This window comes from Macrosteles quadrilineatus, unplaced genomic scaffold (genome assembly GCF_028750875.1).
Source record: "Macrosteles quadrilineatus isolate MER2022 unplaced genomic scaffold, UCM_ALF_1.0 Scaffold_1__1_contigs__length_201487025, whole genome shotgun sequence".
Classification (NCBI taxonomy): domain Eukaryota; kingdom Metazoa; phylum Arthropoda; class Insecta; order Hemiptera; family Cicadellidae; genus Macrosteles; species Macrosteles quadrilineatus.
In genome coordinates this window covers 129,787,849-129,802,193 of record NW_026542594.1, presented here as the reverse complement: position 1 = coordinate 129,802,193, position 14,345 = coordinate 129,787,849, and the positions used below count along the sequence as shown (strand labels likewise).

Genomic DNA, 14,345 nt, shown 5'->3' with positions numbered 1-14,345 from the left:
TGTCATTTCCATCTCCTCCGACCGCGGTGGAATAATGAATGTCTCATGTGGCTGCGGAGGAATAGTGAACATCTTCCACGATCGTGGAGACATCATCTTCGTATTCTGCGATCGCGGCGAAATCATAAATATCTCCTATGGTCACCGAGAAATAGTTAGCATATTGTGCAGGCGCTGAGTCATCATCTTCGTCTCCTCCAATAGGGGTGGAATCATGAACGACTCATGTGACCGGGAAGGAATAGTGAACATCTTTCGCTATTGCAGAGACATCATCATCGTCTTCTGCGATCGCGGCGGAATCATGAACGTCACCTATGGCCACGAAGAAATAGTTAGCATCTGGTGCAGAAGCTGAGTCGTCATCTTTGTCTCCTCCGATCGGGGTGGAGCCATGAATGACTCATGTGGCCATACCATACCATTTTGTTGAAGGAGCCAAGACACCCCAACCAGGTCACCCGGTACCTAAAACTTGACCCGGGACCCATAGTGTAGGCTGAAGCTTGCGCACCAACTTTCAACACACCATGGGTGGATGGCTTAAGGCCATCAAACTCACCGGCTGCCGAAGCAACCCTTTGGAAAGAGGGTTGCCCCTCAATCCTAACTAGGGATACCGGTTACTTGGTCGCACGTGCAGTCCAAATGGGTTCCACCAGGGCCAAAACACCGAGGGACCATAATGGAGTGCCCTGAACGCAACTCAGTGCAAGCAACACTCGGGACTTACCCAATCCCTGACAGGCCAAAGCCCGTCATCAAAGCCAGGAAGAAGGGGACCGTCAGCTACCACCTATTTACACCACTACCCGATCGAAGCCTACCCATTCCCTGGGAAACCAGGGATAGCCAGGGCAATAGATCCCCAGGTACCCCCAGCGGGCTTGATCCCAGCACCGATCTACTTTGTTTGCCCATCTAGCCCAACATCACTGCCAGGCCATCAGGGTTTCCCAAAAGGAGGCAGGTTTAGAAGTGGGACCCACCCGGATGAACCTATCCACCAAAGGTGGCGGCACCCTTAGCTCAATTGGGTTCCAGGGAGAACTCCCCACACTCTCGAGAACTATACCCGCCGGGCTCAGAGACAGGGATAAGCTAATGGAGTGTGCCCCCAGCCATTGCCCTCACACTGTGGAAAGTTCCGTTCCCCGTGAGCTTACGGGTACCCGCCCATTTTCACCTCGCAGGAAAAGGTTACTTCTAAAGTCGAGGATTTGCCACAAATAATGCCGGCCGCACACAAAAAGCGGGCCGAAGCCCATAGAACCACAGCCACAGGCAGATGAGAGATTGATGGCACACTACCACCTCTCACAGAGCTGAACACCCAACCATCCTGGATGGAGGAATGTCACTGGGTACTCTCCCCGAAGGGGCTGGCTTGTCCAGTCGTCCATAACTATGGCCTACTGCCCCGTAACCATACACTTGCCCGTTTTTCGCCTCCCATGTACTACTTCCACAGCCGATGATATGCCTCGCATAATGTCAGTTGTACACCATCAGTGAACATCTTGCGCAATCACGGAGAAATCATCTACTTCTTCAATCACGGTGAAATCATGACCGACTCTTATGGCCACGGAGAAATATTAAACATCTTGCGCGAGCGCGGAAATGTCATCTTCATCTCCTCTGATCGTGGAGGAATCATGAACGTCTCATGTGGCCGTGGAGGATTAGTGAACATCTTGCACGAGCTCGGAGACATAATCTTCGTCTCTTTCGATCATGACGAAATCGTGAAGACCTTCCGAGTTTGCGGGGACATGATAACCGACTACCACGGTCGCGATAAAATCCTGGACAACTTCTGCAATTGCAGACGAATAGTGAAAACTCCTGAGTTAATGGCGAAATAGTGATGATCTTTGGGGTCGCGCAGTTGGGGTCATCAACGTCTCCTACGATCGCAGCGAAACAGTTTATCAGTGAAATAAATTGAGGCTTCCTAGTGAGGCCCCCAGCAACCGCCATGTCTGCCGTTAGGGAAGTACGGCCCTGCGTAGGACATAGAATTGATTTACTCAACCAGAGTATATTACCGAGGTAGAAATAAACTCCTTGCACTCTTAATTGGGACATGTTCGGATTAGTAGTACTTTTGTATTTATTTTGTACTTAACTTAAGGTTGGTAAGCTGTAAGTTTTCATATTCCTTCAGATTCCTTTCATCACGAGCTTTTTACGTAGTATGTACTATACATTATATTGAGTTAGAAATCTCTCTCGTGCTAATACAAGAGCTTTTATGTGAATTAAGATTATTTTTACATACTATAATCCAAAAAATTTTATCACCTTAAATGTAGGGGTCTGCGGGTCCCCGAATTTTTCAGGTCCTGTCAAGCCAGCGAAAGGCCCGAGAGACCAGGTCGGGCCACAAAAAGAATAATAATTTAAAGAAACACTCTTTTATCATCTATCTATATATTAATAGGCAAGCATGTTTCTTTAAAACCTTTTTTCTCAGCTCGTGTGCATCGCAGGAAAAATCTTCGCATACTGTTAGAAAGATATATTTCTGTAGGTGTGCAGAATCCCTTTAAAAATCAAAATAGGCTCAGAAATAAACACAAAAAATGAATTTGAAATTTGAAAAAAATTAACATGGGCTTTATGGGTCTCCATGCTGGTGACGAAATAACAACGAAATATAAACAGAAAATCAAAACAAATTGAAGAAACTCCAATCACATGTTTTATTTACAGTATGGGGTGAAAATAGAGAAGTCTGTATATTACAAATTTTTGGTCGAGTTTCGACCACAGGACGACCTCTAGTATCTATTATTGCAGGAGGAATTAAAATGTTCAAATGATAATTAAATATTAAGTATGTTCACGACGTTTAAGAATAAAGAAACAGCAGAGCACCTGCCACTAGAACCGCACCACTAGTCTCTACTGACAGACAACAACTGTGCAATGTGCAACAGTGCAAGGAAAACTAAGTAAAAATAAAGACTATTTATCCAAAGGTACTAGTCTAATCATTTATTGTTTATTCCTTAGGTACCTGATTAAAAATATATTTTATAGTATTTAACATAATTATAAAGTAAGAGATATCTGTTATGTTGTACAGATCTGTATCTTGTTTTTTTATTTTCCTATTGAACTTTTTTTTATCCTCAGGTTCGGCATCAGCAAATAAGTCAAAAAAGAGGTTAAATGTTTTATAATTTGAGGAAAGTTTTACATCAGTGAAATGACTTTTTCCTTAAGTTAAATGGGGTTTCCATAAAGCATATTTATAAGATCAAATAACTATTTCCAAGACACAAACTAATATGAATTAATTTCTTTGAAAATAATATGTAACAGTTTTTGAACAGAGAAATATCTCTTATTGACTCTACTTTCTAGCACTACTCAAGAACCTAGTGTCTCTTTGTTTTGTTGCCAAGTTGGCATTTAATTTTCTTTTCTTTTCTCATTAATTAAACATTGTTATATATTATATATTAGTTAACAATTCCTTTTTGAGTAATTAATTGTGATATTGTTCGACTTGAGTTTATGGATTTTTAATTCTTTTCATTTATCAGACATCAAATTCAGTTGTTTTTAGATTTTTATCTCTTGCAGAGTAGGTCTATCTACACTACTGTATTACAATATTATATGCAATTTCTACAGTCGTTAATTAATTATACCATAAACAATGTGTGTGTTTATTACGGTTTTTGAGTTTTATAGTGAATCAGTTTACACAACATCTTTCTTCAATGAGTTCTTCAATTGCGTTGCTTAGCCTATTACTAGTATAGGCCCTACCAAAAATTCTTATGTAAAACTTTACTTATGCCAATAATAAATCAAATCAAATGAAATCAAAACAGCATTTATTCCACCAAAATATTTACAAATTACATCATATTAGTTCCATACAAGAATGTTTACAATAATGTTTAGTTTTTCAATAATATAAAAATGTAATATAAACAAAAAATATAAAAAAGCTTTTTAAATTAGCGAAATATCTTCCACAAAGAAGGAATACCTCTGTGTGTGGAAGAGAGTCGTATTTGGTATATATAGCCTATATATTTTTTTAAACTAAGTGATGAAGAAAAAAAAAGTTTTTGGGAAGAAAAAAATGATTTTGGAACAATAGATAATAGATACGCTGGATAATGGTAAGTGAATGTAATACTATATCAGACAAATAGTAGACCCTTCCCCCCTCCCATCGCCCAATCACCCTCCCCCCAAAAGATAACCTATCTACTTCCCAATACACATACAAGTTCACACATACGGGTCTCGCAAAAACCAAATTGTGGCATCTTTCAAACTGCGGCCACCAGTGGATGAAGGAAGGTACCAAAACCTTGTGTACATCGATATTTCTAATGAACACTCCATTTTAACATCAAACACTCTATATTTTAATGGTGTCAACATGCTGCAATTCGGTATATATCAACAGTGTGTGGACAGGATGCCACTAATGTGTTGTAGCGCTTGAGCAGTGTGTTTGTCCCCCCTACTTCTCGCATGCGCTGTTGCCAGTTCTCCGTTCTAGTTTATTCTGTCTTCACGTGCCTATGCCCTAGCTCGTCGCTCATGCCTTTAGTCTTTCTCACTTTATTCTCATTAGTTTAACGATTTGTTTACATGTTTTACCAGACCGGTATTATAATTGTACCGAACCAACAATTTTGACAATTGGATTTAAAGTAAATAAACGGAATAAAATGTCGGGAGGATTAAATCAAAATCAAGATTAAGTTGTAGATAATAATATAATATTGTATTCTATGTCGTTAATATCTTCAACTTGATTGGTAGGAAAAGTATAAAATACTTGAAACTAAGCTAAAACAATTTAAGTATCAATAAAAACATGTTTACTTTCGACCAGTGGCATGATTTGTTAACGTTTATGATCTTACTCTTAGCCTTATTATGGCTACCATGGTACAAAGGTTGTTAATTTTGACACAGACACAGACATGATTATACATAAATAAAATTACAAGTACAAAATGAGATTACAAGTTCTACAAGATATTGAAATTAGGGAATTCATAACTTTTCATGATTTTTAAATATAAATTTTAATTTTAGAAACTCGTTGCTGCCAGAAAAAATATATTTTTGGTAACACCCACTTGTCCTAGTGTTTTTGGAATATTAAATACTATATTATTAGGCTAATAAAACGAGTTTCATCTCAGTTTCGGTCTGCTTGTTTGTCTGTCTGTCTGGCATTGTGTCTGTAACGCCAAAATTTACGCGGCCCACTCCAAGAAATATAGAGCACCGTTCATGATCCAAATAGTTTTCGTTGGATGGGTGAGAGTGTCTTTATAGCCATTAAAATATGGCCTCACTCATTGATAAATAAAATAACAAAAAAACTAATTTTTGCGATTTTTGTGAAGTTTTCTCCAATGTTTACTGAATACGTCATTTATGAAAACTGTATTTACTCTCACCGCTTACACATGGTTGTTGACAAACTTATGGGAGAAAGTATGTGTCAGAATGCTGATACCGTTTATTTTCTAGTTGTCACCATTGACTATACTGATAATATGTTTACATTAAGGTCGTCGACACACGGGAAGACTGTTTTCCAACTGAAATCGGCAAACTAGTTGGACAAACTAGTCGCCAGCGTCCCGACCAATGTAGTTAGGTGGGACAGTGCACACGGGGCGACTGCGATACGACCAGTTGAGGACCAGTCGGCGATCAGTCGTTAAGCAACCGGACCTGCCGGTTGCTAGGTGATTTCAGTCGCCTGGTTTGAACAACTTTTCGCATATTTGTATTGCGCTTTTTAAGGATCGGGCATACCAACTGCGATAACTCTTCGTAAGTACTTTTTGACATCCTGTTCATAGACTGAAATTTTGCGTCTGTTTCTCTTTATGCAGCGGCAGCTACAAAGAGCCTACATTTAATACTTGTTTTAACATAAGGATGTACCCAATACATTCTACGTTCTTGATTGTCTATAAAACACCAGGGCTTCTTAATCACTACCACTCATTTCAAACATAATACACAGTACACAGTATCGTTATAACAAAATTAGAACTCATTTACTGTCTCAACTCGACTACAGTCGCGCCCGTGTGCAGATTTAACCAACGCAACTGCAATCATAATCGCGTCACAAAAAAGTTGGTTCAACTTTAGTTGGGTTGTTCTGTCTTCCCGTGTGTCGACCGCCTAAATGTTGTTTACAAATATCCACCATTTCCAATCACATTTTGTAAACAAAACCAAAACCTCGTGAGATTAATAACCTTGTGACTTATATAACATATTTAATTGACTGCAAGTACAATATTGTGTAACGAAAAATGCTTTTTAATAACTAGGCATCGTCCAGGTCGGGAACAGGAGAGTCTGGGTTGTATCAAATGGTAGGCTACTTGAGTTTTGACAACCAGTAAAACGACCGTGTACCAGTGTTTTATAGGACTACATTTTTTTGAAAACCATCGTAGCTAGCTTACTATTGAGGTTTCCACTCTTTAGCGGCGTTTCAATGGCTTTTGTGTCAAGTAAAAAATTACAACTGCTGTGGGTTATTGTGGATGTTGCTGCTATCTCGGAAGATCTTTACGATTTCGTTGTGATCATAACAGAGGTTTAGGGATGCTGCTAAACCCGCTTTTCCCAACAGAAAAAACGGAGTCATACTTATTGCGTATTTTAATGTAAATTTCTTGTATATTCCCATGAAACTGATAATTTACCAAGCACATTAAGGCCTTTAATCCAAGTATCTAAGTTCGTAAACCATACATACAATGTGACGATAAAATATCAACGACATAGCATATAGTTTTATGTAATCCTCACGACATTTTCATTTGGTCCATTGACTTGTCCAAGACGCCACAGAGAGCGGCAACTTGTATTTTTCAAGTGAAGAGACTGGACTCACTAAGTTGTAAATATAGTTGTTTAATTTTTTGTTTTACGTTTGCCACGATTACTGGAAAATGTGGCAACGTAGTTCCAAGTGAATTTATTATTTTGTATTTATTTGTTTTGAAGGAATAAACTCATTATTTCATTATTTCATTATTTCACTTTAAATCCAATAATTGTCAAAATTATTGGAGCTTAGAAAAAACTGCATGTAAAAAAATCGTTACAACAATAAAAGACAACGTGATGAGCGCGGGCAATGAGCTACAGCGGCTAGGGCATAGCCACATGAATACAGAACGGAATGGAGGAACTAGAACAGAGAACTGGCAACAGCGCACGCGATAAGTAGGGGGGGGGGGGGGCGAACACACCGCTCAAGCGCTACAACGCATTAGTGGCATCCTGTCCACACACTGTTGATATATACCGATTTGTGGCAAGGTGCCACAATTAAAAACTGGAATGTTAGATGTTAAAATGGAGTGTTCATTAAAAATATCGATGCACACATGGTTCTACCACCTTCCTTTATCCACTGGTGACCGCAGTTTGAAAGATGCCACAATTAGGTGTTTGCGAGTATTCGGTAAAACCCCGTAGGTGTGTGTCTGTGTGTGTGGATGTGTACAGAGCTACAGACCACACCTGTAGTCCGATTTTAATGAAATTTGCTATGTAGGTACTACTCCATGGTATTTCCAGGCCCTTTTTCATTTTTTTGAAATTTTGATTTTCAATGGGGATTTTCCCATAAAAACCCATAAAATAACGAAAAAATCAGATTTTTTCAAAAATGGCCCGAACGATTTTGATAACAATTTAGTATGTTATAGCATTGACTATTGGATACAGAAGAAGACATCCCATCTATATGGATCAGCTGTTGCCAATTTTTACTAAAAAAGAATAGATTCTGAACAAAATGGTACCAATCCCATTTCTATAAAAATTACGGTTCAAAAGTTATTGTAACTTATGTTATTTTCCCATAAAAAAATCCCATAAAATTTTAAAAATCGGATTTTGGGAAAAACCGGTTTTGATGAAAATTAATGTGTGTTATGGTCCTCATAATTCTGAACAAAATAATGCAACCTCCATTACTAACAATTACGGCTCAGAAGTTATTGCAACTTTTGTGATTTTTCCTATAAAATTATCATAGTTACTCCCACTGCTTACCCATGATTAAGGTTGTTGACAAGCATATGGGAGAAAGTATGTGTCAGATTGCTGATAACATTTATTTTATAATCTTTTTATATTAAGTTCCATTGAAAACTAGTTGTAATTTAGCTATTTAGTTATTTCAACAGTAATGTGCATGGGAAAGAATGTCTCGATAAAAAGATAACTTATTTTCTTTTTTTGGCAGTTGAGGCAATTCCCAAGCTGTAAATAAGATACAAAATCAAATAATATACATAAATACTATTTTTTTTCACACTTTATTTTCATGTAATGTTATAGACACAGATAGAAGTTAAAACACAAACGTTTGGCCAGACCCGATTTTGATCCAAGACCCAAGAGCCAAAATTATTGGCCCGACCCGAACCAAAAAAGCAACAGTAACAGCAAGTAACAGTTGTAAGTTATTAATGAATAAAAATTTAGAGCTAAGTTGAAAATCTAGAAAAAAGCCATCAAGGCTTGCTAACTTTCAACAATTAGATTTTTAAGAACTATAAAAACCAAGTCCACCATTCAGTGTGTTTGTGTGTGATTTTATTAATGAAGATATTAATTGAAGTACTTTGATCAACCCAATTCCAAGACAGAATTTAAATAGTCTTATTATATTTGAAAATAATATTTCATACTAAATTTAGCTTTAAAAGCTGTTTGATACACGTACGCCAGAACATCTTTATGTATGAAAGAAGACAGGATATACATCAGTATAACACCAGGAACGCTAGAAACCTCGACACCCCTCAATGCAGACTGTCCAAATCCCTGAATAGCTTCCCAGTGACCGCAATTAAACTTTTCAATAGTCTGCATGAAGAAGTCAAAAGTATGGATGTGGCTGGGTTTAAAACCTCAGTGAAGGAAAAACTTCAAAATAGGCCTATCTACTCATTCAAAGAATTAGATGACGTGCCACTTTTTTAACTCGCCGCCATCTCAGTTCAGTTTTTTAATTGAATTTGACGCAGTCTATCCGGAATCCCGGTCAGAGACGAAGCCTTCAAGTATTCAAGTAAGTAAGTATTCAAGAAAACAATTTATTTTATGGATGTTTTGCATCCAATAGAAGAATAAAGACTTACATAATAAACATAGTTTGTCCATCTCTTATTTAAAGTTTTGACTGGAGTCAGCCAACTTCGCTTTGATAGTGTAGGTGCCCAAGTGAAGCTACAGCCAATCTTGGACCCTACTTAGGTTTCTCATCAACTTGATAATAGAGTTATTTTTAGCATGGGAATATTTGTTGGTTTTGATTAATTTAATTCACATGTTTCAGCTGATTGAATAACGTAAATAAACATTTCAAGTCTAAATTATTGAAAAATTAGGGGTCTTATAAATAAATATACTTGCAGACTAATAGAATATATCGTTTTGACAAAAAACAGTTGGAAAATTAGTGATTTGTATATTTTCCCCATGTGGTGGTTAACAAGAGCTTTAAATGGCACCTCATTTAAATTATGGAAATTAGTGAAGAATTAAAGAAGTTATGGCGTACCGACAAAAAAAAAGTACATTAGAAATTATAATATATATATATATACATATATATATATATAGATAATCAATCAATATATTTATAACACTAAATGTAAACAAGTATATTTACCTTTGTAACATAGGTACTTATGATTTTAGCAATAAAACAATATTTAGAATTTACGTTAGAGTTAATATTGCACAATAGTTGAAATTGGAATTTTGAAAAGAATTGTAATGTACACAATATATACACAGGCAAACACGTACCAACAAATAAACTGAAAACTATAACTTAAACTTTAACAATACATTAACCGAGGAGATTCTGTGAACAATGATTAGACGGACACAGAAGTATTGACTACGGATATAGCAAGCATGCAGCCTCACCCATACCTGACTGCGACGAGAGCTGAGTTTGACCTTACGTCCCCCAGCTGTACCTAGCCGCATGTATACTGGTAACTTGCTGCGCTTGGCACTGTACCGCTCCTCCTCCGAAGATGACGAACGTGAGTAGGAAGATTCTGACTCCGAGTCTGCATCTACAGTCACATAACAATTTTTTTGTATTAAAATTCTTCCAGTCTAGGGTAAAGTGGCGTAGCGACCGTGGAGCGGTCGCTCCAGGGCGGAAGGCTCTGGGGGGCAGAACTTATTGGAGAAAATAAAACTTTTGTTGCTGATATATAAATATCAAAATTTAAGAAGTACATTATCTCATCAGGTAATTAAAATTTAAAACAAAAAATATAATAAAATAGAAATATCTGTCTTCAACTTTAATATTTTGTATAGTTTTTAATTTGTTTTTGAATTAGGAAAGAAATGATTTAGCTTGCAGACAAGACTCGACTCAAACCATTATTTATGAAAATAAAACAACTGCTCAAATAATAGTGCTGTACCTTTTCCTAGCTATAAAATTCGTCCCCTAGTTACGCTTAAATAAATAAACCTGATAAACAGATCCACTATCGTATTATTATCAACATTTGTTTGGTGTTTATAATTGTGTTATATTTTACTACAAACACAGCCTAACCCTTTGTCAACATTAAATCAGTTAAAATGTAAACTAATTCAAATAATAAAATATGAATGTATTATTGTGTTGGCGGAGTAATACGTATTGCATCTAAATGACAGTAACAGCTGTTTGTAAATGATCTGTGTAGAAAGGACTCTTTTTCTTAAGATGGCACCATTGGGTGCCGACATATTATACTCCTAAACATATAATTATGACATATATATATATTAATACATATTATGACATACATATTATTATGCTCCTAGTATTATGTAATTTGTAAATTATTGTCAATTAAAAATTTTTGTAGCCTACATTGTGTTTTGAATGCTTATCAACTAAACATCCGCAAAGACCATTAAGAGGGAAATAAATTAACCATATTTGTGTATGGTGATGTTTGGTATCGGGGGCGGTTTAGCAATTTCTACTCCAGGGCGCTCCAAACCTGGCTACACCTCTGCTAGGGTCTGTGCCCAATACTAACTGGACAGTGTTTTTGAGCAGTTTAAGTAGTGAACATATCTAAAGTCAAACAAAACAAAATCTCGCTTTAGCTAACAGAAATAAGAATAAGGTTGTAATTGAAATGACAGGCATACCTGATTGGGAAAGAGTTGTTAAAAAACATTTTCTTAGTTGGAAACTCTCTCTGTGAAAGTGAAATACTATATACTTTTCACTGTTGAGCACACAGTGTAAAGTTTTGATGTTTCTTGTACCGTGATGGTCTCTTTCCCATTCATGTAAGCCTACAATTCCAATGCAAATACTTAATTTTTGGGCCCTCGTGCAAAATAGAATATGGGATTCTTACCATAAATAACTTAGTAGATGTTCTTTAGAACAGTGTTAACAGTTTGGGTGAATTAAACATACCTCTGGAAGGAAACGTGACATTGATATGCGCTGACTGCATCTTAACAGGAGCTGGACGTTTCAGAACTAAGACCCTGCGTCCATCACTTTTCTCTGAAAACATATAATATACCTCTTTGGTTATTGTCAAACTATTTTTTTTTTTTTTACACTTGAATTTCATTCTCAATATAATCTTTAGTAAACTAGTAATTGCTTTTGGAGACAAGTCAAGTAATTCATTACACAGAATAAACTTAGCCTACATTGTTCACTGTTTCTTCAGCAAATAATGACTTCCTTACAGGCTGCATTTTTACATTCGATAATATTAAGACTGTGGCCATGACTTGTGTAGAAATGCATCAATCAGTTAAGATATTTATAAAAAAGTATTTTTTCAATAATAGCTATATAATAATCAAACATATTACTGCAAATTATAGTATTTATAGTAAATATAAGCTAATTTGGCATACAATCAATTTTCTTTTGATAATTGGGTTAACTAAAAAGCTAATTAAATTTAAAAACTCCCCTGCTGCAGTAAACCTGCAGACAAAGACAATTTCCATTCGCCGGATTTGTTTTTCAATTAAATCTATTTAAATAACATTAGTTTTAACAAGTACCTAGGTTTGCTGCTACAGGGAGGGTAATAAAGTGTGTTTTTTAGTATAAAACTATTAATAGCTTAGTATAAAATAAATTGCCAAGTTTGATCTAAATATATGCATAAATAAGCAAACTACATCAGTTTCTTATTCTCTATAAGAGTAACATAGGGATTTAAAATTTAAAATTTTTTGAATTTTCTCTATAATTAATAACTCTACAAAAACACTTCAATATCCTATATTATTTGTTTTTTAAGCTCTTGAAATTAGTTTAGAAAGAAATTGGGAAATTTAGTGTTTTGATTGTGAAGGTCAAAAATAAGAAAAACCAATTTTTAAGGCTATAAATTCCCATTCTCATGGTCTAATCATGCTGGTTCATGAACTCCTTAGAATAAACTTAGGTTTACACGTTTGTACCAAATTTCATCAAACTCTGATCATTTTTACTTGAGTTCTGTGCTAACAGACACATATCTATATATAAATATAATTATATATCATTATATAAATAAACTAGCTCATACTCCTGGCTTCGCCTGCGATTGTGTAACCATCATACAGAATAAGAAATAAACAGAGTATTACAATCTAAATCAAAACATGTGACACAACTGGATAGGTACTTAAAAGGTTACTAAATTTGTTTACTTAATCTTTTTATTGAGGTCTATGTCTCTAGTTCTGTTACAGTTTTGCAAATAATAATTCACAGTGGCTTCGCCAATGATCACAAAAATAAGTTATTATCATTATTTATTGCACAGATTAAAAAAATCATGCAACGATTAAAAATTCTACAACGATTAAATAACAATTAAAAACTAAATGGAAACCATCTAATACAAAACAATATGTTAAATCTCCAACTAAAAAATCTTACAACATAAAATCTTGAAACTAAAAATGCCACGACTCTTCAGTTTCTCCAAGGTATAGTTTTTTTATATCCGCTCTTCTAATAAAGGTAAAGAAACTTTTCCACCTGAACAAAACATTCCAGCAGGCTCATCTTTCCGTTTTAATGCTCTGCAGTGTATAAACTCTCTGTCCATTTGATATATTTTTAATGATTTGTATTGTTTATAGTCTATTGTTGCGTGGTATTCCATTGCATCATTTTCAAACATACACAAAGTACTGAAGTATCTCTGTTAAATGCTTGTCACCAAATATTAAATAATAAATATTAAATAGGATTTATAAGATAAATTAAAACATAAACATAACTGTAAAAAATCCTATTTTGACAGTTCTCATTGTATATCACAGCTTTTTGTTGCTTCTAGTTCAAATTAGCTGTTGTAATAAATGCAAAATAATAATAGTGCTGCACCCTGTTGGTAAACTTTTTAATGCTATTCAATATCATAGAAACAAATTGTATAGTTGAAACAGATGTCAAAATTCCTTTTAAATATGAATACTCGTAAGGTTAACATGGAAAATTCCAGAGCCACTGGGGTGGAGCCCGAAAGGATTTTTTAGATAAGAATAGGCCTAGGCATATAAGTTAATCTGGAATGTGAGCTAACATCATGCCAAATTTCAGCTAAATCTGTCCAGTAGTTAATGTGTGATTGAACTTCAAACAAACAAACACACAAACTTTCACATTTATAATATTAGTAAGATATATAGTACCGGTAGACCGAGGTTTGCTTGAATTAAACATTTATGAGATAAGTTAAATAGCTTCATTAAAAAAAAACCTCTATAATGTAATCAATGTAATCACATTTTAGATTATTCAAATAAAAAATTGTAATACACCTTTATAAGTAGGCCTACACTAGCAGTTACACGGCACGCGTTGCTGCGCTTAACAACTATTATTTTAAACTAGGTGAAACCCGTCGAAATCTACGGTTAATTCCAAGTATTACGCTAATTCATCTAAGTGCAATAAATTGAGTGAATAGAATTGTTTAAAGAGTAATAAATGTAAAAACAATAATGATATTTGTTCTGTAATATTCAGTATAATTAACTTTGTTATAATAATGCTTTCTTTTATCTAAAAATAAATACAGATGGCATTGATTTTTAACTTGTTTTAATGTTTAAAACAACATGTGATTCAAACAATTAACTATTAGTAATTTTAGCGAATTTCCCTATAGGGAAGTAGCTATTACCGTAGGTGGCACGGTAAGACCTAGACCCGGGACCGATTTACTTTTTCATTTTGATGTCCCCAAAGGCCAAAAACACCATTCGTTCAAATTTTTATATATGTATATATA

At 35.3% G+C, this 14,345-nt stretch overlaps 1 protein-coding gene across 2 annotated transcripts in view; it reads right to left on the bottom strand.

Annotated features, from left to right (window-relative positions):
• Window positions 1-14,345, bottom strand: part of LOC128984882 (serine/threonine-protein kinase PRP4 homolog) — a 116,451-nt gene that overhangs the window by 12,652 nt on the left and 89,454 nt on the right. For both annotated transcript variants that reach the window (XM_054404255.1, XM_054404260.1), the window contains exons 9-10: window positions 11,504-11,596; window positions 9,988-10,136 (exon numbers count right to left, since the gene is read on the bottom strand). In XM_054404255.1, the coding sequence (XP_054260230.1) occupies window positions 9,988-10,136; window positions 11,504-11,596 (242 nt within the window). The remainder of the gene's footprint in view (window positions 1-9,987; window positions 10,137-11,503; window positions 11,597-14,345) is intronic.